Below are 27,369 nucleotides of genomic sequence, written 5' to 3'. Positions count from 1 at the left end.
CACACACACACACACACACACACACACACACACACACACACACACACTGAACAATGTGCAATGGGCAATGGGAAATGGTAGACACTGGAAGTGCCAAGGAGCTTACATTCCATTGGAGGGGTATGTGTGTGTATGGCTAAAACACGAACATAAATCACTAAAGTAGTATAACTGTGTTACACCAAAAAGAAGACAGCACTAAGGGAAATTAGAGCTAACTGTCCATTTAGCCTGTGGATACGTGGGGATCCAAGGAAAAGGGCAGTGTCCACATCTGCTTGCCTTCAAGAAGAGCCGTGACAATTTCCTAATACCCCATAGATGTCCATTCAGGAGCTGGAGTCGGGAAGACAGAGGTTCAAATCCAACCTCAGACACTTACTGGTGGTATGTTCCTGGGCAAGTCACTTAAGCTCTGCTGCCTCAGTTTCCTTACCAGTAAAATGAGTATAATAACAGCATCGACCTCCCGGGGTTGTTGTGAGTCTCCAATGAGCTAACAGTTGCATAGTATTTGGCACAGAGTAGGAGTTTAATAACTTTTCATTCCATTCTTTCACTTAACCTCTCTGAGGCCCTCAGTTTCCTCATCTGTAAACTAAGGGTATTGGACCAGATGGCTTTTGAGGTCCCTTCAAGTTCTAAATCCAGGATCTTATTATCTGTCCCGGAGTCTCTTCTCCTTGACTGTGCTAAAGGCTCCCAAGTCTCATCCAGTCGGACACATTCATCCATCCACAAGAGTGGCTCAAGAGGGAAGGATGTGGGATTCCACTCACATCAGTTTCAATAACCAAAGCTACCCTCCTCCTCTCTCTGACATCTATAATGTAATTTTCTCTTTATCTTTCCTTTGCATTGGTTAGCTTCTGCCTTCTGGGAAGGAAGCAAGAGGCAGCAGCAAGCGAAACATTATGAGGATTGGCAACACATGGGCACCATGGAACAAGGATAAACAACCTAATCGATGCTAAGCGTGGCAGCCAGAGGGAATCTGGTTGTTTTTGTATCTTTCATGTCTATGAGATCACAAAGATGCTGCCAGAGGCTTTGGTTCTATCCCTGTATTATAAACAAGGATAAATGAATGAAATGACTTCCAAGCACAGCAAAAGGGGAGGAAAGGACCAGGCCAAATTCAGGCAAAAAATGGGGGGTTAGAACCCAACTGAGCAGGAAGGAGGTGGGTGGGAGAGGAGCCAGGCTAGGAATTCTCCATCTAGTGCTGGTTTCCACATGAACTGAGGTTTCCTGAGATGTGGTATGGCAGATAAAGAGCAGGTCTTTAGTAAAGAAGTAAGAGTGTAACTAGGGCAGGGTCAATGATGCTTCCCTCCCAGGGTGTAGAATTTTGAGTGCACTGGCAGCCCATTTTGTCCTTCAGTAGCTTAGAAACCAACGGGCTTAGTATCTAATTATCAAAAATATTGACAACTGGATAGCTCCATCTAGTGCCTAGCTCTGTCTATCCACTTCACCACCAAGCTGCCTCAAGGCACAATATAACTGTCAGTTATTATTACTCTTTGCTAATTATAAAACAAATATCAGGCAGGAAAACCAGCTTTGCTACCTGTGTGACTTTGGAGGAGTCCCTTCCCCTTCTGGGTCTCAGTTTCCTCATCTGTGAAATGAGGGGATTAGACGCCATAATCCTGAAGGTCACTTCCAGCTCTAAAACCTGTGACCCTTTGATCTCAGTTGGAGTGGGAGCTACCATCTCTATGGATGGCCTCCCCAAATGCCAGACAACACACTGCTGCTGCACAAAACACAAGTATCCCTAATTCAGGACCTCTGCATCCCCAGCCACGTCTGTCAGAAGGCTGGGTTTCCTTCTTTCCTTTGGATGATAATCAGCCTGTTTTATGGCTAAGTTTTAAAACTGCTCAGTGCTTTGGGGGAGGAGGAGGGCTTAGTCACAGACAAAAGAAACAGGGCATGGGGTCTGCGAGCTGCAAAAGAGGTCACTTGAACTAGAATAACAAATCCCTTCACATACGGTCTATCACTCCAATATTTTCTTGATTTTCTCTCCTCCGCTTGCTTTATAACATCCTGATTGCCTGTTTCCTCCTGCTATCACTCCCTGGGTGAGATGAAAGATAATCACATCTCCAGGCAGAGACAAAAAGCAACAGCAGACAAGAAAGCCCCAGATTTACCCAGACACACACACACAAAGAGCCAAGTGTATCCCTGTGTCCATGACCTGCAGAAATGGAACAACTGACAGAGCATCAATTGACTCATTGCCCCAGTATAATCTAAAGGCCAGGAGCTTAATCTCCGGGGCCCGGACCGTTCTGTTCTCTTAGGTGTGATTGGCAGTGACTTCCTGGAGCAGTTTGTTCTTCGGTTTATGATGTGTTTGCATGGCTTTTATACACTGGATTCTTCTGGGCCTTCCCAGAAGAGCCTGGTTATTGTCCTTTTTTTTTTTTATGTTACTTCTGCCTTAATGCTAATAGCTAAAATAACAATAGCTAACATTCATATAGTACTCCACTGTTTGCAAAGCTCTTTACAAGTAGTGTGGCGTTTGACTGAACAACTATGGGATGCAAGTGCTATTATTATCCCCAGTTTACAAAAGAGGAAACTGAAGCAGTGATTTGCCCAGGATCACACAGCTAATAAATGTCTGAGGCTGGATTTGAGCTCAGGTGTTCCTGACTCCAAAACCAGCACTCTGACCACTGTACTACCTAGCTGAACTATGTTCTATTTTTAGAACCAACAAAATCAAGTCTTCCTATATGATCCAAACCTACTTTTCCAACTTTAATTTCCACTGTATAGCCAAACAGAATTCATTTGCTGGATAAACATGCTTTCTTAGAACTAAACAAATCCAGTTAAATCCAATCCAACATGCATTTATTAAACTAAGGCAGACATCAAGGTAGTGAAGGGGCTAGTATGCTGTGCTTAGAGTCAGGAAGACTTGAGTTCAAATCCTACCTCAAAATATTTCCTAGATGTATGACCTTGGGCAATTCACTTAACTTTTGTCTCAGTTCCCTCATCAGTAAAATGAGGGGATAGTAAATAGCACTTCAAAGAGTGGGTATGCAGATCAAATGAGATTATATACATATATGTAAATACATACATATATGTATATACACATGAGTGTATGTATACCTGTGTGTATATGCATATGCATATATGTATACATACATACATATATATATGAAGCATTTTGCAAGGGGTGGCTAGGTGGCATAGTGAGCAGAGTACTGGCCCTGGAGTCAGGAGGACCTGAGTTCAAATCCAGCCTCAGACACTTAACACTTACTAGTCATGTGACCTTGGGCAAGTCACTTAACCCCAATTGCCCTGCAAAAAAAACCCATAATAATAAAGCATTTTGCACTATCATTAAGCCCCTATTGTGAAAAGAAAAATAAACATGATAGTTTAAGGGAATGATAGAATTATAAGGGTTTTTTCAGGCTTAGGGAGACCTGGGCATATTTTCAGGCAGCAGGGACAAAATCAGTGGATAAAGACATATTGAAGTTTAGAGGGAGAAGGGATGATTGTGGAAGCAATCTGCCAGAAGAGACAGGAGGGGATGGGATCAGAAGTTTGTAGTGAAAGGTTGATTTTGGTGTTTTCATTAGAGACTAGAATAACAGAGGAGAAACGGGCGATGATGCCAAAGGGTTTTGAGATGTAGAGGAAGGGGAAAGAGAGAACTCACAAAGAGTGGACTCTATTTTCTCAGTAAAGCATAAGAGATCTGCTGACAAGGTAATGGAATGGATGGTGGGGGAGGCTTGAGGAGAAAGAAATGGTCTGGAGACTTTGACAGAGAATCAATTAGGCTTTTAATAATTAATCTAGGGCCTTAATAGCAGAGAAACAAATTCCTCTCTGCACCTTTGTGGATTTTTCGCTGCATTTTTTTTCCCTTGCCACAGAAAGGAAACTCAGCACCTTTCTTTTACCAATGAGACAACAAGACTGTTAAGTTCTTATGGCAAAAAGTCTGTGAACTGGAAACTCGGCATGTCAGCAAGGTGATATGGCAGCTCCCGAACCAAACTGGGTCATGGAGTTAGGATCAGAAGGGACCTCATCTAGTCCAAATCCCTCATTTTAGAAACGAGGACATGGGTCTCAGAGAAGTGAAGCTGACTTGCCTAAGGTCACACCAGGAGCCAGTGGAAGAGTCAGGGTTTGAACCCTTCTGATGTTGGATCCAAGATTCTCCCCCTCCATATTTTGCAGACCCGATCAAACCTAGGGTTTTGGAAGTTACTCTAACAGTGTCTTAAACAAGGGAGGCATAGACCTGCTGTGCTGTACACTCATCAGACCATGGGTGGAGTTCACTATTCAGGTCTATGTGTTTGCCAACCTTGAATTACCTCCGATTCTCTCTGTGTGTGGAGCTGATTTGTGACCCCCTCCCTATCATCCATTTAACTCTTCCCAGCTTACTCTTCCAGCTAGAAATCTCTCCCAGGCATTCAGCAGTACATCCTCTGACCCCTCTGGGAACGTAATTTTACTTTCCCTGAATCCTGCCCAACTGGTTCTAACTTGCTGCCTCTCCCACGCTCCTGGTACCAGCATTAGTTGTAAACAGAGCATCCCTTGTCCTTCATCTGAGTCTGGCCTCCCCCTTCCTAATCTAACTCAACAAATCTAACCCTTCTTCTCTCTTTCTAACCTTGGGGTACAGAGGCCTGCTAGGTACTTTGTTATTCCACTCTTTTAACCTGAAGCCCCTGAATTTTTTATCCTTAAGGCCCCCAAGAACCTTTCACTTTTTATGCTCTGGAGAGACAATGCAGACAGATAGATTAAGAGTCCTGCCCCCTTTGCCCCAGAAAGAAAGACCTAGACAGTGCATATAGGGTATGTAGGAATTTGTGGGCCCTCGCCATAACTATAGCTGACATTTATAGAGATTGAAGAACTGTCATGTGCTTTCTAAGCATTATCTTATTTAATCCTTATAACTGTCCTTTGTAGCAAGTACTACATGTATTACCTCCATTTTACCAAAGAGAAAACTGAGGATCAGAGAGGTGAATTTACCCGTGGCCCCACAGCTAGAAGTGTCAGAGGTGGAATTGGAACCCAGGTTTTCTTGACTTGATCAATACTCTTTTCAATAATCTTCTATCAAATAGTGGGAAAAAAATCAATCAATAAGCATTTATTAAGGACCTGCTACGTGCCAGTAGCTGTGCTAGGCACTAGAAATACAAAGGCAAAAATGAAATGGTTCCTGCCCTCAAGGAGCTAACATTCTATTCAGAGAAATCCATACAAAGAAAACTGAGAGGAGAGAGCTCGCTCCTTACTGGAAGATCAGGAAACGCATCATTTTTGAGGTTGACCTTGAAATCTCAATTAAAGTAATAAAGTGTTAGCTAAGCTGAATGCTGCCGTGTGGGATTTAACCTAAATCCCACCCTGACAAGCTTATATGTTATGATAGGCTTTTGAATACCCCCTTTCCCTTAGATCCGCCATGCTTTGACTGCATGCCATGGGGTAGCTGGGAGAGACAGGACGATAGAGACAAGATAGAAGAAGCAATGGAATGAGGAAGAGGGACAGGGAAGCATACACTCTTCAGTTGTGCTTGCATGATTTGTAGGTGCCTTATGCCTATAGGCTCCCAGAAAAGGGTTATCTTGCTTAATGAATAGAGTATTGGACCCGGAGGAAGAAGACTCTCCTCTCAGATAATGACTAGCTTCGTGACCAAAGACAGATCACTTTAACCTTTCTGAGCCACAGTTTCTTCATCTGAAAAATAGTACTTACTTCACTGGGTCGTTGGGTGGGAAATGCTTACAAAGTTTACCACCCTAGAAACACGTGCTGTTGTGGTCTTGGAGAATTTAGCCTTTTCAGTATTTTAGTTCCAACCAGGATTGAATAATCTACCTGACTAAGAAGACTGAATAAATTCCCATAATTCCAAGATATATTCCAAGGAGTCAGGTCATTCTCCCCTCCTGGAAGCATTCACAAAGTTCAGGAGGCCTACTTAAATTACTGGGGAAATGCTCATGTGTCCCCTGGGCAAAGCTGGGAGTGTTCATCTCACAATGAAAATCATCTTCACTTTCCCTCAACTGTGTGGGGGAAGGGCAACCATACCTTTTCACACAGTGGTCCCATAGGACAGCTGTGGGGGACAGAATGTGAGCCCAAGGTGACAATCCTCCCATTTCTGTACCTTCCAAAGCTGTGTACTCTCATCTTTCCTTTGGAAAAGCTGTTGCTATTTTCTTTCCATATGATATATATTTGACATGGTTTATTAGGAACTCTTTCTAAAGGATTCAGGGCACAGGAAGAAGGCCTTAGTCCCCTTATATGGTCACAGTTCTCCTAGGATAGGTGTCTTAACATTTTGTGTCAGAGTCATTGCAACCTAGTGAAACCTATGGACTCCTTCCCAGGGGAAAAATAAATTAAATAACTGAAATATCAAATTTCATTTCAAGATAGGAGAAAATAAAGATGTAAATTTTTCCCACCCATCTTCACAGACCCCCTGAAATCTATCCACAGAGCCCTTGGGGGTCCATGGACCACCAATTAAGAATCAACAATCACATCCCTTGGGATAAATAGCCCCCAAGTATCACTTTGTCCTCCTGCAGCCTGAGATTGCAGCATTTTCTTCATGGTACAGGAATTCTAAGAGGTTTATCAAGCCACATTTGGACCCCAGGGAATGTTAACTAGACTGGAAAGAAACTGTCCTTCAGGACAGAGTATCAGACGAATGTCATGATATGGTCAAAGCTACCCAAGGGACCTCAGAGGGCATCTAAGACCCAAATGAGGATCCAACATCCTTGGGGAATAATCATTAGGCTTCTGCTTGAAGACCTCCAGAGAGGGGGAACTTTGTGCCTTCAAAGATAACCAGCCTGTCCCACTTCTGCACAACAAATCATTAGAAAATTTTTATTTTAAGTCATTTTACAGCCACATCCAGCTCTTTGTGACCAATTTTGGGGTTTTCTTGGCAGAGAAATTGGAGAGGTTTGCAATTTCCTTCTCCATCTCATTTTACAGATGAGGAAACTGAGGCAAACAGGGTTAAGTGACCTGTCAAGGGTCACACAGCTAAGAAAGTGTCTGAGGCCAGATTTGAACCCAGAAAAAGGAGTCTTCCTGACTGTAGGTATGGTGCTTCACCCACTTAGCCACCTAGCAGAGTTTTCCTTAAAGCTGAATTAAAATCTGCCTCTTTTACTCTTAGCCATTTCTCCCAACTTTGCACATATAGGCAAAACAGAACCAACCTCTCATTCATGGGTCAGATTTTAAGATACTTTAAAATGACCCTCTTGTTCCCAGAATATCTTCTTGACAGTAAACACCCCATTCCTACAACAGAGACTTATATGGAATGAACTGGAATAATGGACTTTTGCCATATCCCCTGGGTCAGGTGGCCAGGCTGCCGGAGCCGGAACCGGAGCAGGGGGGAGGGGGGAAGGGGGTGCCCGGGGCGGGGCCGGGAAAGTTTGTTTCCCAACTCTCCCGGTAGCTTCCGCACCACTGGTTCCTCTCCTTGGAGACGCTTTGCAGTTCAACAATAGTCCTCCTAAGATATGGTCTCACCTACTGTCACAAAACTCCTGATGTGCAACGGTCCAGAATGGAGGACTGATGGACCTGCCTGGTTCTAGACATTCTGCCTTTCTGAATGTACTTTATTACATTAGCTTTCCTGGTAGCTCTGAACGCTCAAATGAATGAATGAAAGTGCAAAGCTCTGTGCTAAGTAAGCCCTAAGCTACAAAGAGACAGTCCCTGCTCTCAAGGAACTGACATTCTAATGTCAGGTGGGGGGGGGGGAATTACACATAGGAGGTTTAAGCAGCAAGTTGGGGAGAAAGACACCCCGTGGTCCTTAGGGTTCCGCAGCAAGGCAGATGACAACGCATCTTCTTAAATGCCAATTTTGTTAATAATAACCATATATTTCTGATGCAGAGTCATGTGAAAATGCCAAAGGCTTGAGTGGTGAGAGAACCTCCTTTCTGGAGTCTTCAGTAGCTGTGGTTTGTGGAGGAGTTGGGGCTTTCCTTATCTACTGTGGCACCTGATGGGTCTCATCTCCACAAGGGCCATTCCCCTGGAGCACAGTTGGGCTGGTGCTCTGGAGCTCTAGGGCTCACCAGTATAGAGTATAGGAGAGGCACTTGTCTGACAGTTGGCACTTCTGGAGGTGGGCAGGGGATGCTAGAAGATGGCAGTGAGCTTGCAGACCACTAAGACCCCCAATTCTTCTTTCATCCACCTTCCATCCCATACATGAACAGTTGAAACAGTTCGGGGAGATGGGATGGGAGTGGGGGTGGGTGGAGAATGTCCTTCCTCTTTTACTTAGGGTGACTGAAGGATCTGCCTAAAAATTCTGGGCCTGGTGACAGATCCCAGGCAAATTCAGGGGGAGGGAACTGGGGGATTGGGGTAAAGGGCAACCTGCCCTAGTTGGGTGTAGCAGGACGGAGACAGACGGAGAGAGACTAAGAGACAGCGACAGACAGACAGACAGACGGACCCAGAGAGAGAGCTGGCATTTACTGAGCGTTTACTAAGGGCCCAGCCCGGTGCTAAACTGGGGAGGACAAGGGACGGCAGCAGCCCCTGGCCGCAGGGGGCTTACGCTGCAGGGGGGCACACAGCCCACTCAGGAAGCTGACGGGTGGAGGGAAGGAAGGGGGCGCGGCTCCCCCAGACTCGCTCCTGCCCCAGCCCTTCACCCTCTCTAATAAGCCTCACCGCCCCGCAGGAGCAGGGGGCTAACCTTAGGGCCTGGGGCGGCCAGAGATGAAGGGAGGGGCCTCTGGGGATTAGGGTGGGGGGGCTGGGCTCGGTGGTCTCCGCCTAACGCCGAGGCTGGGGGAGGGGCGGGGGTAGGGCTCCCGGATGGAGGGGGGAGGAGGAGCAGAGGGCTGAAAGCTTACGCCGTCTCCTAGCAACCAGCTTCGGCTCGAGATCACGTGCACAGCCCCTGGGTCAGGTGGCCAGGCGGCCGGAGCCGGAACCGGAGCAGGGGGGAGGGGGGAAGGGGGTGCCCGGGGCGGGGCCGGGAAAGTTTGTTTCCCAACTCTCCCGGTAGCTTCCGCACCACTGCAGCCGCCCCCGCCGCCTCCGCCGCGGTCTGCTTCCCCATCGCCTGAAGCCGGCCCTGGGCCCGGCTTGGCCTGGGATGGAGCTGCCCGCCGTGAACCTCAAGGTAGGTCCTGGGAGGGCACGGTAGAAGAGCGCCGGAGGGGAGGGGGAGCTCGGGCGGAGAGGGCTGGGCCGGGGGATGGAGGCCCAAGAGGGACAAAAAGGACGCCCCGGGCGGAGTGGGGCCTAAGAAGGAGGGGGCGGGTAGAAGAGGGGGACTCAGAGGCGAGGGAGCGAGGAGGCAAGGAGGACAAAGTAAGGGAGAAGACAGGGTGAGAGATCATGGAATCCTAGCTTTAGAGCCTTTGGCTCCGACCTCTCTCATTTTCCTAACGAGGAGACCGAGGCACGGGGAGGGTTAAATGACTGGGTCCCTGGCTGGTAAATTACCTGAAGCTGAATTCAGACTCCAAGCCCTGTGCTTGCCCATCTACGCCAGGCTGGAGAGCAGGGGACGGGGGGATGGTGAGCAGGGCCAGGAGGATAGTGCAGCAGGGGGATTAAGGGGTCAGGGGACCTGGAGACAAGAGAGGGGCATAGGAGAGGGTCTGAAAAAGTGACCCATACCTAGAAACCCAGTCCAAAATGGAGGCTGGGCTGCAGGAAGCACCTCCAGCCTTGTGAGCTCCGCCATCCAGTCCAGCCTGGGAGCCTGGGAACCTGCACTCTAGGTGGACTCACCCATTTATTATACAGCCCTATGTCCTCGAGTTAGCGAATGTTTTGCCTAGTTTACTGAAGACTGAGCAGAAGATCAGGAGACAGTGGAAGCTCAAGATATTGCTGAAAAACTTAGCAACTTTGGGATTCATTTGTTCTCTGCCTTTTTTTCTTTTTGCTTTTTCTTGTTAATCTACATTTCTTTTTTGTTTGTTCGTTTTGTTTGTCTTTTTCTGACTGTGGATAGCATTTTCCATCATGAGCCTTGTGGAGTTGTCTTAGAAGGTTGTATTGCTGAGAAGAGTCAAGTCTATCAAAGTTAGTCATTGAACAATGTGACTGGTATACTGTGTACAATGTTCTCCTGGCTCTGCTCCCCTCACTCAGCATCAGTTCATCTAAGTCTTCCCAGGTTTCTCCGAAGTCCACCTGCTCATCATTTCTTCCAGCACAATAGTATTCCATTACATTCATATACCACAACTTGTTCAGCCATTCCCCAGTTAATGGATATCCTCTTGATTTCCAGTTTTTTGCCACCACATAAAGAGCTGCTATAACATATTTTTCTACATGTGGGTCCTTTTCCCATTTGTATGATCTCTTTGGGAGACCTAGAAGTGGTATTGCAGGATATGTATATTTTTATAGCCCTTTGTGCATAGTTCCAAATTGCTCTTCAGAATAACTGGATCAGTTCACAACTCCACCAATGATGCATTAGTGTTCCAATTTTCCCACATCTTCTCCAGCATTTATAATTTTCCCGTTTTGTCATGTTAGCCAATCTGACAGGTGTGATATGGTACCCCAGAGTTGTTCTGATTTGCATTTCTCTAATCAATAGTGATTTAGAACATTTTTTCATGTGCCTATAGATATCTTTAATTTTGTTCTCTACTTTGAAAAACTGTATATAAGCAAGGTAAATTTTAGGGGAATTTGTAGCCTCTTGCAGACTACCTCTGAGTACACATTCTTGCTATTGCAAAAATCTTCCATAAAACTTTAATCCTTTCTCCTCAAACATTCGTGGCCTCAGAAGGTAGGATTTAAACACATAACCTCCATAAGGAGATCAGATTCATTAACCATCACATTTTTAGTTATGTATATTTATCAAGGTAGTTAAACATGCTGGACTTGGAGTCAGAAAGACATGGGTTCCAGTCTTGCCTCAAACACATGAGCCTCAGTCATGCCATCTGCAAAGTGGATCTTATAATATTTGTAGCACCTACCTCACAGCATTTGTTGAGTCTCAAAGGTCATCTAGCTAAAGCACTATATCATGGAGTTATTAGAACCAGGGATTAGAGGGAGGAGGAGTTTAGAAGTGAGGGAGGGTGATGGAGTAAGGCAGCATGAAGATAAAGGGCAGGCTGACCAGGCCAGTTCCCTCATGTTATAGTCAGATAAAGGACAAGAAGGAGAGAGAGGATCAGGGCACTGAGAACAGGAGGGTTTTGAGGAAGGAGAGAAACAAAAGGGCAAGGGATGAGGAAGATGGAAGTCTGAGGGAATGTGGGGCTGGGGAGGTGAGGAGGCAGCAGACAGAGGTCTGAAAGGGTGAGGACAAAGGGAAGAAGGAGAGGGCTAAGGGGCTGGAGCATGAGAGGATATGGGGAGTGGAGGCAGGCTGGACGTGGCAGAGCTCTTAGGGGTGAGAGAACCCAGAAACTGAGGAGGAGGAAGCCCAGGGAATGGATGGGGGAGAGTGTGGGGGTAAGGCATGGGGGAGGAGGACAGCCCAGGGATAGAAGGTGTGGCTGTGGAGGGGGCCCAGGGTTTTCCCTGGGAATGTGCTTCCTCTTCATCTCTGCCTCCTCCCTGGCTTCCTCCAAGACCCAGCTAATGTTCTAGCATCCAGAGGAAGCCTTTCCCCATCTACTTTCAGTCTAGTCCCTTCCCTCTGTTGACTTTCCCCATGTATCCTGGACTTAGTTCCTTAGTGGGAAGAGGAAGAGGAAGAGGAAGGATGGGGGATTGCAGTGAGAAGAGAGGCTAGCCCAGAGACTCTCCGCCTACCACTCCTTCCTCCCTGCAGCTCTGGCCAGGGAGAATGCTCCATTTCACTGTTGAATTACTGTCCTGATTACTTATTTGTCCCCATTGTTTACTTAGACCACATTAAGAAAGTCAAGTGACCACCAAAGCCACTTTTGCCTGTTCATAAAGAATCCAGCTATGACTGTGCCTAAAAATGCTGCTGGGGAGGGGACCTCACTTCTGGTGTCCACTCCCATGGCCATGCTTATTTGCTTTTCCACCAGCATAGAGATACGGGCTATTAATCGGGAAGGCCGACCCTTGGCCCAGGGTCAGGGGCCCACTCCTTTCTTGTATTGGAGACAGTGCTGGGACAGCCTAGATTGAGGTGTTTCCCAACTCCATGATGGCATTTTTACCCAAGAATGACAAGAATATAATATTAATACTCATAGCTAGCATTTCTATAGGACTCAGTATGTGCCAGGCACTGTGCTAATAAGTGCTTTACAAATATGATCCCATTTGATCCTCATAACAACCCTGGGAGGGAGGGGCTGTTATTTTCCCCATTTTACAGATGAGAAAGCAGAGGCAAACAGGTGAAGTGATTTGCTCAAGGTCACACAGCTAGGAAGTGTCTGAAGTCAGATTTCAACTCAGGTCTTTGGGACTTAAGGCCTAAGGCTCCATCCTCTGTGCTATCTAGACCACAGTCCTGTGAGCACAGTGGTGTTGATGATTCTAACCAATAGCTACTGCAGGTGTTAATGTAGTTTGAAAGGTTGGGCCGTGTTGTGTCATTTGGGAGCAAAGGGAAGATGGGTCTTGGGACAGGGTGGCCTTTTTTCAACCTTCACCATGTTCACTTGTCCTTCCTAGGGTGGGCAGCACCTCAGGGTGGGAGCTCGTTCCAAAATCTGTTGGAAGGAAGCTGAAGGCTATTTTAGGGCTGAAGTTTGGCTGTGGAGAAATGCCCAGAGATCAGATCTTTGAAGTTTGGGGCCAGGATCAGAGAGTCTCATGGAGGCCTGCTCTTTCCATATCCCTATTCTAGCTACTTGGGAGGAAGGCAGCCCAGTCCCTGCCCTCATCAGGCTTACGCTAAATTAGGAAGACAAGACACATGGCACATGGGGAACCCCAACCCTAAACAACTTGTCTTTTAAAAGGAGACTCTTTGGTTTGTAACTGATTTGACTCAAGGAAAAAAAAGATTTTTACCTTTAGAGTTGAACCTGAAACTTTAGCGTCTTGTCTTTTTACCATTAGATAGCGATGCTGGGTGAGTAGCTGTCGGCTTAATTCCTTTTCGTGCTTCCCATTTCAGATGGGAGCCTTGATTTAGACACGTAATCCAAACTAAGCTGTACATGTTTTACCTGTGGAAAACCCCATAATAACATCCGATTGGTGGCTGGTGTTCTTAAGGAAGCCGTTCCTAAATTGAAATGGCCCCCAACAAGCCAGGATGTTCAGGGTGGCGGCTGATTTTGTTTGTTCTTTACCTTGTTTGATTCTTTACAAGGGCCAAATAACATGTAAACCAACTATTGCTCTTCTGACGCTGTATACTCACTGATAAAAAGAAAGGCCACCATTTTTCCTGGAAAAAAAAAAACATGGAGAACCATTCAGGAAGCAGATGACCCAAGGCAAAGGGCTGTGCTGTTCGTTGACTGCACCAGTGAACAGAGATCATCCAAGTCAAAAGAATGGGCACAAAAGGGAACAAGCCTTTATTAAGCACCTGCTGTGTACCAGCTAAGGGCTTTACAAATGCTATCTCATTTGATCCTCACAGCTCTGGGAAGCAGGTGCTTTTATCTTACCCATTCTATGGGTGAGGGAACTGAGACAAACAGAGCTTAAGTGCCTGCTCAGCGTGGAAGAGGTAGTAAGGTTCTGAGGCTGGATTTGAACCCAGGTCCTGCAGCACTCTCTGCACTTTGGCACCCCCTGACTGCCCCCTTGGTGCAACTAGGTGGCACAGCAGATAGTATACTGGGTTTGGAATCAGAAAGATTCTTCTTCCAGAGTTCAAATCCAGCCTCAGGCACTTCCTAGCTGTGTGACCCTGGGTAGGTCACTTGATCCCGGCTTGCCCCAGCTTCCTCATCTTTGGGGCTTAATGGTGGGCTTCAAATCAGGAGATGGGTAATTTGGGTTTGGGCACAACAAAATGAGCTGGAGAAGAAATGGCAAACCACCACAGGATATTTGCCAAGAAAACCCCACATGGGGCCATGAAGAGTCAGACATGAGAGAAACCATTGAACAGCTGCCTCCAGTGCAGTTGGAACAAAACCAAACAGTGAAACATGTTTCCATGGCCAAGGGGAGGCTGGTCCACTTGGGCCACACGTCTCTGGTGGCCCTTAAGGCTGCAGGGGCCCTCTGATTCTGCTAGTAGAGAAAGGGAGGAGAGGAAGCTTGGTTTGGGGGTAAAGAGCTGCAGAGGCTGTGTGGCACCCCAGCAGTGAGGCCGCTGCGGAGAGCTTGGGGAAATCATTGTTTTGCTGAGCTCCCCATTCATTTGGCCAGTCTTTACTGTAAAGAATCAGCGGGTGCTAAGTATTATCTTCATGCTGGAGTTTCCTGGCATTTCTGTAGGGTTGACAAGGGGCCAGGTGTGAACTCCCATACTTTGGAGGAGAACCCCCAAGTAAGGAGAGATACCATGGGTCCCCTGAGAAATCAGTGCTTCCCCACCCAGCCTCAACTCTCCTTGTTGACTGTGGAAGGAGGCTTGGCCAGATGGGGAGGCTGGGTTAGGAAAGAGTTACCTTTGTATTGTGCTTTCAGGTTTGTTTGCCAAGTGCTCTCCTCGTAACCCTGAGAAGTAGGGATTCCATTATTATCCTCATCTTACAGATGAGGAAACTGAGGCTCAGAGTGGTTAAGTGATTTGTCAAAGTCACGCAGCTAGTAAGTGGATCAAGGCAGGAGCAAAACCAAGGTCTTTGATGCCACTTCCTTCCCTGTGTTCATTTTGATGTATGGCCTCTCAAATCATAGAACCTGCCCTCCTCTTCCATTGTGCTCCCCAGGACCCCTGTTTTGTGGCTTTTATTTACCCCCCTTCCATCCTCTTGCACTTACAAAACTAGACTTCCCCTCAGAAGACCCAGCGTCCCTCCCTGGCCGTCCTCTCATCCTCCCACACCCTGGAGATGCTCCTGGAGTCTCCTACTTCTAGGCCTCCCCCAGGGCTATCCTTCAGCAGCCTCTTCTCTTTAAAGGTTCACTCCATCCAGACACATTTCCCTTTCTAGAACAGACTGTTGACACTCATCTTCTATACCCAGAATAGAGTCATTCTCTTCTCAAGGAATGGATTTCTTGACTCACCACCGTCTTTCTCTTCACCCCAGCCCCCCACCCTTATATTGGACTTCAAGAAAAATGTGGATAGGCCCTCAAATACCATGAGCTCCCAGTTCATAAGCCTCCTCAGATTCTATGACCACCTTCTGTCCGCCCTAGATACACACACACACACACACACACTCACATTGTGGACAGACCCTAGATCTCCTCATGACCTACGAGTGTTCTCTCTCCACCGCCTGACCTCTGAATTCCTGTATCAGGCCATAGCCCCTCACCCTCCATCCCTCCTTGGGGCTGACCCCTTCTCATTTACTCTGGGCTCCCTTCAGCATCATCCCCTTGTCCCCTCCTTTGTCTCATTTTCCCCTTTCCCTCTGCTTGTGCCCTTGGCTGTACCCCCTTCCAGCTCCTCAGGGTACTGGCTCCTGTAGTCTTGCTCTCTCTCTGCCTGCTCTCAAGCTCCTTTTCTCCACAAGCTTCTCCCCGGCTGCCTATAAGCCTCAGCTCTACCCGGGGCTTCTCTGACCTTTGTCTTGGCCCTTCCAGCTCTGTCCTGTGTCTCCCTTCCCTGTGGCCTCTGCTGGTGCTGCCATGTGACTGCCTCCCACTCAGTTCTTAGCCCAGGCCAGCTGCCTGGGAACCTCACCGCCCACTGAAGCCCTCTCCCCAAGGCTACCAGTGGGGCAGAGGGGCCCTGCGGTGGGCAGGGTGCTGAAATCATGAGTCATGGGCCCTTGGTCTGGATCCTAGCCCTGCTCCTTACTGACCTTTGGTGAAGGAGCACCTGCTGTGTGCCCAGGGCTTTACAAATGTTGTCTCAGCTGAGCCTCACAACAGCTCTTACAAGGTAGGTGCTGTTATTCCTCACCTTTTATATATGAGGAAACTGAGGCAGACGAGCTCACTGCTCCGCCCAGTGTCCTAAAGCTCCTAGGTGGACTTGAACTCCAGGCCCAGCGCTCTGTAGCCCCCAGGGGCCCCAAAACTTGCCTTGGGTACGTCACTTCCTCTCTCTGAGCCTCAGTTTCCTCAGCTATAAATTGAAGGCTTAGACTCAGTGACCTCTGAGGCCCCTTCTAGTTCTCTGTCTGTATTCCTATGATCTCTTCATTGCTGGCGCTAACAGACTCCATCCATTATTCATCATCCTTTTGGACCTAACCTCAGTTTTTATGACACTTGTCTTTCCTGGTTCTTCTCTCTCTTATTTGACTCCTGGCCCCCGGTCTCACAGCAGGCCCCTGGACTGTTCCCATTGACAGACCCCAACTCTGCCCTCTCCCAGCCAGAAGGACAAACCCAAACCCCAGCCCAGAGGTGCCTGTCACGTACAGGAAGTCACGGCACTGGAGGGGGTTTGCATCCTATCCTGCCTTCCCTGCCTTCCCTCTCACTGTGGCTGTAAGCCAGCTGCCCCAGCTCCCAGAAGTGTTGTGAGCCCCGAGTAAGGAAGCACCTGTCCAGGGAGCTCAGTGTGAGTTCAGACACACTCTTCGTGCAGGCCTCCCCTCGGCCATCATCCCCTGGGCTCCTTCCCCACTCCTAGCTGGTATACATACATGCATGCGTACATGTGTGTAGATTATTTAGATATGTATCTGTATGTGCACGTGTGTATGCATGCACATACATACACACACATACCTGTAACACCTTGCTATTGTGGAAACACTCAGTATCTCTTTGGTTACCAAATTTGTGTTGCTAATGACAACCCTCCAGCTCCCCCTCAGACCTTTTCTGAAAAGGGAAAGGGGTTTATCTCCTTGGAGGAGCTATTGGGGCTCATCAGCTCGTCCCCAGAAGAGGGGGGCCTTGGCTCTCCCAGACTGAAAGTGAGGCCTGTGAAAGGTTTGCTGCTGCTTCTTTTCTCCTGTTGGCCCTATGCAGTGGGCCAGGATGAAGCATGTGAAATGGGGGTCTCCGGGCCAGCAAGGACCTCACATAGTTTGGTAGAATGGGCAGATTTAGAGATATCCACCAGGTGCCAGCTCCTCATCACAGGCTTAGGGGCCTTAGGACTAGAAGTGACCTAATAACATGCTATATTAGAAGCCATTCAGTCCAGCCTCTGGAACCTGAGTGACTGGCCTAAAGTCACAGAGTGAGTGGCAGTTCCAGAATGCTCAACTTAAAAAAAAATGCAACTGTTGTGGTGGTAGTTGTTGAGTCGTTGCAGTCTTCCTGACCCCATCTGGGGTTTTCTTGGTTTGCCATTTATTTCTCCAGCTCATTTTACAGATGAGGAAACGGAGGCAAAGAGAGTTAAGTGACTTGCCTAGGGTCGCACAGCTATGAAATCTCTGAGGTCAGATTTGAACTCAGGTCTTCCTGCCTCCAGGTACCACTTCCTGTAGTTAGGATGGGATTAAAGGAACCCTACAGGTGAACAGTCTCATTTAAGTATTTGTTTATAGGTCTGTTTGATTGGCTTAGTGTAGGAGAAGCTACTCAAATACTAAGATTGAGTGAGAAATTTAAGTCAGCCCTGTGCCTCCTATTTGCACAGCCTGAACTTAGGAGTCAGTGCCAGTCGAGACATTCTGGGAAGCCAGGATAAAGCTCGATATAACTTAGTGGGAAGGTGGGCCTGGGTGGAGGAGCCAGGAATGCCTTATCCCTCTGATTCCACCGAATCTTGGGCAGGGAGCCAGGAGACTTGGCTGCTAGTCCTCACTGCGCCAGCTCTCTCTCTCTCCCTGTGACCTTGGGCCAGGCCCTCGGCCTCGTTCAGCCTCAGCTTCCTCCTTAGTAATAGGAAGATTGAGACTCTGGGGGCTGGAAGCTATGTAGACATCATCCTTGTCCTTTTTTCATTTAAATTTTCTGACTGTTAACAGTAGACTTCTAGCCAGCTTGACAGTACAAAGGTATGTGAAATCATTTGTGTCCCTGTTGACAGTTGAGTCGTATCTAGAGGGAGAAGGGGTTTGGAGCTGGGGCTAAACCTCAGCATCCCTGATGGTAGAGTCTGCCCCTGGGCAGGCCCATCTCACCCATGTGGCCTTGTGGATGCAGAGTTCTGCCACCGTGAAGCCAGTCCGAATGTTTGGCCTGCCTTCCATTCCCAGCATTGTGGGTGTTGTAGGAGGCCCTTCAGGGAGCTTTCATTTTGGTGGGAGGACCAGACCCCAAACTATAGCCTCCCACTTCAGCCACATCTTCATGAAGAAAAAAAACACACAAAAACAAACTTGCTGGTTAACATCGTTTTGGCTCAAGCTGTTGTCACACAAACTGCCTTCCGATTCTGAAATCAATCATCTACCTTGGAAGCCCCAACTGGGCTCCATCTGAACTTTTGTGTTAGAAGTAGCCACATTCCATGGGACTGACTGCCACAAAGGAAGGTAAACAGGAGAGGGGCTAGAGATGAGCCTGGCCCCAGCCTGCCTCTAGTGCCCTTCCTTTTCTCCTAGGCTACATCATTCTCTGCTGTTCACTGGCAGGTCACTCACTGCAGTGTTTGTTAGCCCTCTTCCTCAGGACCTTGTCGCTCCAGTTTGCTTTTGCCATAGTTTTTCAGACGCACTGACCTGTTTATCTCTCACTCTTCTTCCTCCGTCTGCCCCTTTGCTCTTGCAGGCCATTGTTCTGGTGCACTGGCTGCTGACAACATGGTGAGTCATCTGGGGATGAATTTTCTTTCTTTTTTTTGGTGGGGAGAGGTCTGAGGGAGCAGACATCTTAAGCAAGAACATTATAGGACTTTTGGAATGAAGCTAAGGCAGCTCTCAGAGGAAAATGTATCTCTGAAAAACTTAAAAGATGAGGAAAACAGAACAGCCTTAAAAATACAAAAGAAAACTGTCAAAGACTAGAGTTAGAGAAATTTGAAATTAGACAGTGTACATAATAACCAGTTGATAGATAAACCATTAACTGACTTGATCCAAGAAAAAGAAAGGAAATTCAAATAGTTAAAATAAAAAGTGAACAAAGTGAATTCATAACAGAGAAGGAAAAGAAGAAAATTGTTAGAAAAAAGGTTCAGCTTGGTGGCATAGTAGATATAACACTGATCTTGAAGTCAGGAAGACCTGAATTCAAATTCAGGAGCAGACTTTTAGCTGTATGACCCTGGGCAAGTCACTTAACCCTGATTGTCTCAAGAAAAGGAAAAGAGAAAGAAAATTATTACAAACAAGTCTACACAATTATATCATTAAAACTGAGAATTCAAAGGAAGTGGATGAGTATCTAGATAAATACAAAATACCCAAATTAAAGCAAAGATCTTAAGTAATCCAACCTCAGTTTAAAAAAAAAAGATAAGCCAGCTGTAAATGAACTGCCAAGGGAAAACAAAACTGGATCCAATGGTTAATAATAACTAGCATTTAGCCTACTGTGTGCAAGCACTGTGCTAAATGCTTTGTAGATATTATCTCAATTGATCCTCACAAAAACCTAGGAGGTAGATGCTATTATTATCCCCATTTTGTGGAAACTGAGGCATACAGCAATTAAGTGACTTGCCCAGGGTCACACAGATTTAGGTCAGATTTAGACTCAGGTCTTCCTGTCTCGGGCTGAGCCCTCCATCCAGTATGCCACCTGACTTGACAAACCAGAAAGAGACAAAGCAGAAACAGAAAACTATAAACCAATCTTTCTAATGAATGTGAATGCAAACATTTGAAGTAAGATCCTTGCAAGAAGATTGCAGCAACATAGCCAGTAAACAATTAAAATGAGGTCATTAGATTCATACCACTCATATAGGATGGTACAGTATTAAGACAATGATTTGCATAATTAGTCACCTAAAAAGACAAAAAACACCTATTTCAGTGAATGAGGAAAATATTTTTGACTACATTTATATTTTTAAAAGCCACATGAAGGCCCTTGATTATGATCAACAGCATGTACATGTGTATATATGTGTGTATACATGTATGTGTATATACATACATACATACATGCAAAAGCAAGAGTGAGGCGATATTCTCAATGTAGAAACACTAGCAGAACACAAATTTAAACAATAGTAATGCTCTTCCCACTCTTAATTGACGAAATTTTAGAAATAGTTGCTATCTTGGTAAAATAAGAGACCAAAATTCAAGGCATAAACCATTGGCAAGGAGAAAATAAACATCTCCTTATTTTCAACTTAGCCAGGAAACTGTGATGAATGCTTCAGTAAAGCAACAACAATAATAATAGCTAACATTAATAGAGAGCTTACTGTATGCCAGACACTGCTAAATGCTTTACAGTTTTATCTTAGTTGATCCTCATAACCCTGGAAAGTGGGTGCAATTATTCTCCTTATTTTAAAGGTGGGGAAACTGAGGTAAACAGAGGTGAAGTGATTTGCCCTGTGACTGACACAGCTAGAAGTGTCAGAGGTCAAATTTGAAATCAGGACTTTGTGACTCTGGCAGGATGTGAGCTAAATCCTCAGAAATTATCAGCATTTCCATATCAACGAAACCCAAAAAGAAGCAATAATGAAAAATTGTATTCAAATAAACTACAAAATTGTATTCAAATAAACTGCAAGAGTTGGCCTACCACGATATATGCAATATTTATGTAACTATAAGTGCAAAACGCTTTTTACAGAAATAAAGGGAGATAATTAGTAAATAAGTAACTATAGAGCTATCTGGTGTTCATGATTAGGCCATAATACCAGAATAAATATGACCATGCTATTATATTAATAGATTTAGTGCCATTCCATTCAAATTATCAGTCAGATAACCCTGGTTAAAAAAACAAATCAGTGGAATAAAATAGGTAAGGGAGAAACAATCCAAAACAGCAGGCCATTGTTGGATGAATTGAAAAGCATTATTACTTAGAGGATGGACTCCATTTTTAAATGACCTGCTAGAAAATCTGGAAAATGGCTTGGCAGAAAACAGACTTTGATCATCCTGTGCCACCATACGCTCAAAAGAGATATGGGATTTGAATACAAAAAGATCATATTGCAGAAATCAGAGGAGGCAAGAAAAAGAATCTGTAATCAAACAAGGAATAGAGGAGATACTAAAAGTTAAGTTGGTCATTCTTAATTACACAAAATTTGAAAGCTTTCAAACCAATGAAATTAACGAAGATAGGACGAAAAGAGAAATCCTAGAGTGGGAATAATATTAACATCAAATGCCACCATTTTCAGGTGTCTGCACAGAAAATTGATATAATATCAAGATCCATTCCCAGATGGGTGGTCAAAGGATACAATTTTTTTTTTTAATGCACACCATAGGTGACTTTTTGAAAACATTCTCCAAATTATACAGTAATAAAAAACTTCAATTAATGTAATGCCGAGGTTTCATCTCACCTCTCAAAAATTAACAAAAACAACAAAATGGTGGTAAACGGACTTGGTGAGATTGGTCCACTAAAGTACTGTGGGTCAAACTGTGATTTATTTATCCAGGTTTTGCATATTTGGAATTTTGTAATCAGTGACTCAGGATTCATTTCTGGGCGTACACCCCAAGGGGGCCAAAGGCAGAGCCAAATGGCCGACAGATTTCCAAGTGTTTATAGCCTCCCTCTTCACGCCGCCCTAGAGCAGGAGACAGAGGGGGCGACCGTCAGCTGCAGAAGGGCTAAGTTAACCAGTAGTAGCTGAATGTGATGAAAGATGACTGGGCAGGAAGAAATGACAAATGTGAGGAACCCAGAGAAAGATGAGAAGAGTCAGCCTCAACAGATGCACCCTGAGATAAGCAGAACTAAAGGGACTGTACACACAATGCCTCCAACACAGTAAAGAAAAGGTTCACTAAAAGGAAGGAAGCAAGGAAATAAGCATTTATTAAGTGCCTGCTGTGTACCAGGCACCCTACTGAGTGCTTTACAATTATTCTTCCAAACTCAGAGTGGCTGGAGAAACCAAGGATGAGCTTGCAGAAGTACAGTTAAATAGACCTTCCTCAGGGGAGAATGTGGGAGACTACTCAGGTAGAGTGTTTTATATACCGGCGCACGTATTGGATGATTTTGTATGATAAGAGAGGATTCAGTCTGGGTAGGTAGGAGGAAGGGTTTGGTTTGGTTTGGTTTAAAGAAATGACTGGCATAAAGAGAAAAGGCCTCAAGTGTATTTTTTTTTTTAAATAATAGAAGAAAAGAGCTAAAAGCTAATGACATTTGACCAGGTAATGAGAAGTGGAAAGGGACGTATCCCCAGGTCTGAATCCGGTAGAATTGACTCTGCCTTCTTTTGACAGGGGCTGTTTGATATTCTCAAACTCCTATGCCTGGGCTAATTTCACCGTCCTGGCCCTGGGGGTGTGGGCCATTGCTCAACGAGAATCCCTGGATGCCATAATTATGGTGAGTTTAGGGATTAGGGGAAGCTCCGATCACCCCTCCCTCTCCAGGGAGACCTGGACCAGATGCCTGGGGCTGACAGCCCTGGTGAACCTTTATTTTCACCATTCTTCATTTCCAAATCCCAGCTATCCTCCAAGGCCCTGCTAAGCTTCTTTCTCCTCCATATTCACTTCAGTTTTCCCACCTTTCCTTACTTCTTGTATCCCTAGTGGCCAGACTTGCGATTTCAAAGCCTTTTCCAGAGCACTCCAATCTTCAGCCTTTGGGCACTTTCTCACTAGCACCCTACTTCTCCACTGGAAAGGAATGTTGGATGCCATGTTCTTTTGTTTCTGTTTATCTGGCCTAGGCCCTCTCCAAGGCTGGCTTAATGGGCTCACCCCTGTCTCAACCCAACACAATTCCATCTCCATCCTGGTACTTTTATAGAGAGATTTCCTTGCTTACCTCAAAACAATGACCTTATCTTGAGGTCATGAACCCTTCTTCCCAGCACTGATAACACCACTGCCCTTTACGAATTCTCAGTAAATACATCCATTCTACAAGCACTTTGGAGCATTGATTCTGTTTGCAGTGCTGTGTAGACAGACGCTGGTGGAGGGGAGTAAGCCCCCAAGAAGGAATGCCTTTCTTTACTGAAGCAATTAGAAAATGATACCAGGCCCTGTGAGTGTCATGATCAGTGCTGAGTGTGGAGGTCGGGGTGGGATACAGTTAATTGGGGTTGGTTTGGGAAGGAGATGGGTTCTGAGCTGGGCCTTAGGAGATGAGTACCACATGATAGGAAAAGAAGAATGGGCTCTAAAGAAGGAGAAGAGGAAAGGAGCCTTGATGCAGTATAAATAATCAAACAAAATAAATGTTTGTTGAATTGAAATGGGGGATGGGTGTAGGGGAGCATTGTAGCAGGGAGGGGGAGAGGCACTGGTGTTTCCAGGACCCAGTGTAGAATCTGGTGGGTGGGGACAGAAGCCTGTGTGAGTGTAGCTAGTAATGGGGACCAGATGTGTGATTTCCAGTCTAGAGGGGACTCTCAGGTGTTCCTGTTCTGCCTCTCACGGTCTCAGAGTCAGCCCAGGCTCCCATAGCCAGTATTTGTCAGTGGGAGGGAGATAAAGAGAGCAAAGCTGAATGGACCATCAGACTAAGGCAGACGAAGAGCCCTCATGGGGCTGTGGGCAGTCTGGGGAGCAGGGAGAAGCAGCCTGCTTAGCAGGAAGGCGCTTCCTGGTGACGGCTGGCCATGTATCCATGACCGTGACTGGTTCTCCTCTCTCCAGCTGCCCAGTGGGGATGATACCTAACAGGGTTTGGGGAGGCCTGCATTTGGCAAACCTGGAGGCTGTAGACAAAGGCCCAAGGCTTTCTTTGCTGACCCAGTTGGGGCAGTGTGGCACAGTGAGTTCCTTGGGAAGAAACAAATGAGGTTTCTTGTCACTCGAGGCCCTGGGAGGTGGGAGGAGCGAGCATTTACTCCTCCACAGGAGGAGAGGACCAAGGCTAAGCTAGTTCTCCACCTATCCCCCAAGCCCTCTGGCAATGAAGGCAGCACTTTCCCATGGGCTCAGGGTACCTCTCACACTTCCTGTGCTCCCTTCCCCTCCCCTCCAAGCCTTTGAAATAACCATCCCTTCTGATTTATGCCAAGCAAATAATAGTGCCACCTGCTGTTCTAAGTCTTTTTTACCCCTCTTGAGGGTGAGGTAACTGGGTGACCCTCATGATTGATTGGAGTTTGGGGGATGAGCTCTCCCTCTTAGCCTAGCCTCTCTCAGAAGGCAATAGCAGGGCCCTTGTCCAACATTCGAGGGCCTGCCTTGCCTGCTTTGCTGCTGTGGAATAAGCTAGAAACCTGGGGCCTTGTATCCAGAGGCTGTCCCAGCCCTCGCAGGGCCTGCATCCAAGCTCTGCCCTATGGGCACTTCCCACACTTTGTATTTTGCAGTTTCTGGTCGGCTTGGCCATCACCATCCTCCTGGATATCATCTACATCAGCATCTTCTACCCACATGAGGTCCAGCTGTCCGACACGATGCGCTTCAGCACGGGCATGGCCATCTTCAGCCTCCTGCTGAAGCCCCTGTCCTGCCTCTTTGTCTACCACATGTACAGAGAGCGGGGGGGCGAATTCATCCTCAACATAGGTGAGGCTGTGGCAGCTGCGGGTGGACCACTGCTCCTCTCCTGGCCCTGCTTCTCAGTCACCATCCCCTTCTCCACCCAGCAGCCCTGCCTCCCGCACTAACTCCCTCCTCTGGCGTCTGTGCTCCTCCCCATGGTGGCCCAGAATGGGGAACAGCCCCTACATCTGCTCTGTGCCCTGTGGGATTGGAGCTGAAGATGTGGGGAGCAGGGATTTCATCTGTATTGCTGTGCCTTGGAGACCATGAGAAGAAGATGGTTTAGTTACTATGGGGTGATATCTCAATTTCCTCCTCACCAGAAGCCCCAGTTTCTAGGCCATGAAGAAAACACATTTCCTCTTTCTTCTTCCTCTTCCTAGCCCAGTAGGAAAAGCAGATGAACAAAACTCAGCCTTCCCTTTGACACCAGCAGGCAGATACCATCCCAGCCTGCAGTCAGACAGGACCCCGGGGTCCATGGAAAGGAATGTTCAGGGGTAGGCTGAGCCTGACCCCTTGGGCTTAGCTATGAGCGTTCAGGGGCTGATACAGGCCAAGCTTTGTCAGCTGGACCTCCAGCTATGATTCAGGCTCTGGACCTTTGTCAGTGCTCCCTGCTTCCTCCCTGCCCTACACCCCATGGTGGGATGAGGACCCTCAGGCAGGGCCCAATGGAAGCACCTTCTCTGGCCTGGACCCCACCTTTCTCTTGAGGTGCAGTGGTCCCACAACTGCCCAATCTCTCCCCCGAATTGTCTCATGCATTCTTAGGCCTTCATTCAGGGCAAGAAATGTCTCAGTTTCACAACACTGCTTTCCATCCCACTACAGCCTATCTCCTCTCCAAATGGGCAGCAAAGGCCATGCAGTCATTACCAGCAAGGGAACACTGTGGTAAAGCCCTTAGCACAGTGCCTGGCATGTGGTGTCCCAGCAGAATCTAGGTCTGCCAGTGGTCTCCGTGCAAGGCCCACAGGGGCTCCAGGAGGCTGCAGCTTGGCCTTGGCATGACTCTTCCCGGTGGGAGTGTGCCCAGCACACTCTGGGCAGGGGTTTGTGGGGAGAGTGCCGTGCTCACCATACTGTTCCTCTCTTCCTCCACCCACATCTGCAGGTTCCTTTGGCCAATTGCCAGAGCGCAGCGCATATCAGACCATTGACACACAGGAGGACCCCGCCTTGGCGCACCCCTATGCAGACCTGGAGAGCAAGCCGGCAGCTCGACCCTACTGAGCGCCCCCTCCCACCGACATCCCCAGAGCTCTCCTCCTCTGATGCTGGGCATCCATCCCCCCTCACCCTTCCCTCTCAGAGTTTATGATGGATGATGGCTCCATCTCTGCTTCCCTTGGCCCAAGTGGGCTCTGCTCCAATTGTGAGCTCTCAGCCCCAGGCTCCCCAAGGTCTGTCTCACCCTGGAGAGACTCCCTGCCACCTTAATGCACTTTTGATAGGCCAAGTCTATCTGTCACCACCTCCAGGGCCACACTGCCAAGTGCCTTGGCTGTGCCAGGGTCTCTGCAGCCCCAGACGTGGCCACTGAGGGTAGCTGTCCTCCCCATGCCCCAGGCAGGTGGGTAGCATTTCCACAGGCTGGGTATGGGCCAACAAGAGGGAAGCCTCTTTTCTCTGCTGCTTCCTCAGACACGTTTATGGCTCCCCAGGGGCCACAGCTCCACCACGGACACTGGGACGGAGCCTCTGAAACATTGCCATTGCCTTTGTTCCCTAAGTGCCGAGTCATGGCATTAAAGTTTTAGGAATCCGATCACTGGGCTTTCTGTTGTGCAACCATCTCTGCAGCACCAGGGTGACATGAGTGCCAGGGAGATGACCCATTCACAGAGGGGAGGCTTAAATGCCGAAATGAGAGGTGCTGCTTCTATTGTATCTGAACTGGGGGCTCCCCCAGCAGCCTGGGTGGGAAGGTCTCCCTCAGGCACAGGGCCATGTTTCCCGGTTACATTCCGGACTGCTGGCTAAGACTCAGATCTTCGCCCCTCCCCCTTCCAATTTGAGAGCAGCCTGCTGGTGGTTCACACAGGGTCCCCAGCATCCACTGATGGCCAGCTTCCATTCTCGTAAGGAATCACGAGGGCAGGAAGTCTGTACTGGAGTTTGGCTCCCTTACCTTTCTCAAGCCTTTCGAGACCTCGTCCAAGTTTGTGGCCTCCATACCTGTTCTCACCCTTGGCTGCAACTCATTAAGGCTCCAGCCTGAGAAATTACAGCCATTCGTTGAGGCAGGAAGATGGGGATGCTTGAGGACCAGCCACTAGAACCCCTCTGTATCCTTGGGGACTTCTGGATGGCCACACAGAGCAGTAGCTGCCAGCTACTTGGCTGAAGGAAAGCAAAGTCTTTACTCAAATGAATTTATTAAACGGTACCATGGACAAGATGGTGTATTAGCTGCTAGAGAAAGACAGCTATGACATCTCTGCACCCAAGGACCCTACCATCTAACGGGGAAAGATGATTTCATATAGACAATCTAGGAGGGAGGGGAGTGCGAATGAAAGATCTGGTGAGATGCTGGGAGACACTGGGGGAGGGGCAGCATCACCAGGCAAGCAGGAGGGTGAGATGCCCAGGCCAGGCCGGGCTTTGTGGCATCAGCAAGGGTACTGCTGGGGCTGAAGGAAGAGGGCAGGAAAGCATGGAGAGTGTTCTGGTTTGAGGTGGAAAATATTTGAAGTGGGGTAAATGAAAGAGACAACTGGGAACCAGATTGTGGTTAGCCTGGAAGCATTTTATATTTAGTAAACTGGGGAGC

The 27,369-nt window shown here is 47.3% G+C and overlaps 2 protein-coding genes across 7 annotated transcripts in view; one reads left to right on the top strand and one right to left on the bottom strand.

Annotated features, from left to right (window-relative positions):
* The window catches only part of MAD2L2 (mitotic arrest deficient 2 like 2), a 108,883-nt gene that overhangs the window by 72,084 nt on the left and 9,430 nt on the right, over nt 1-27,369 (bottom strand). The window lies entirely within an intron of this gene.
* AGTRAP (angiotensin II receptor associated protein) lies at nt 9,040-26,361 on the top strand. The gene is made up of 5 exons (XM_069079436.1): nt 9,040-9,238; nt 18,742-18,776; nt 22,362-22,467; nt 24,416-24,614; nt 25,708-26,361. The coding sequence occupies exons 1-5, from the start codon at nt 9,212-9,214 to the stop codon at nt 25,824-25,826; spliced, it is 486 nt and encodes a 161-aa protein (XP_068935537.1). The 5' UTR covers nt 9,040-9,211; the 3' UTR covers nt 25,827-26,361.

This window comes from Petaurus breviceps, unplaced genomic scaffold (assembly GCF_028583685.1).
Source record: "Petaurus breviceps papuanus isolate PSGF00001 unplaced genomic scaffold, PetGlider_PUasm1.0 91041, whole genome shotgun sequence".
NCBI lineage: Eukaryota > Metazoa > Chordata > Mammalia > Diprotodontia > Petauridae > Petaurus > Petaurus breviceps.
This window is presented reverse-complemented; position numbering and strand designations above follow the sequence as displayed.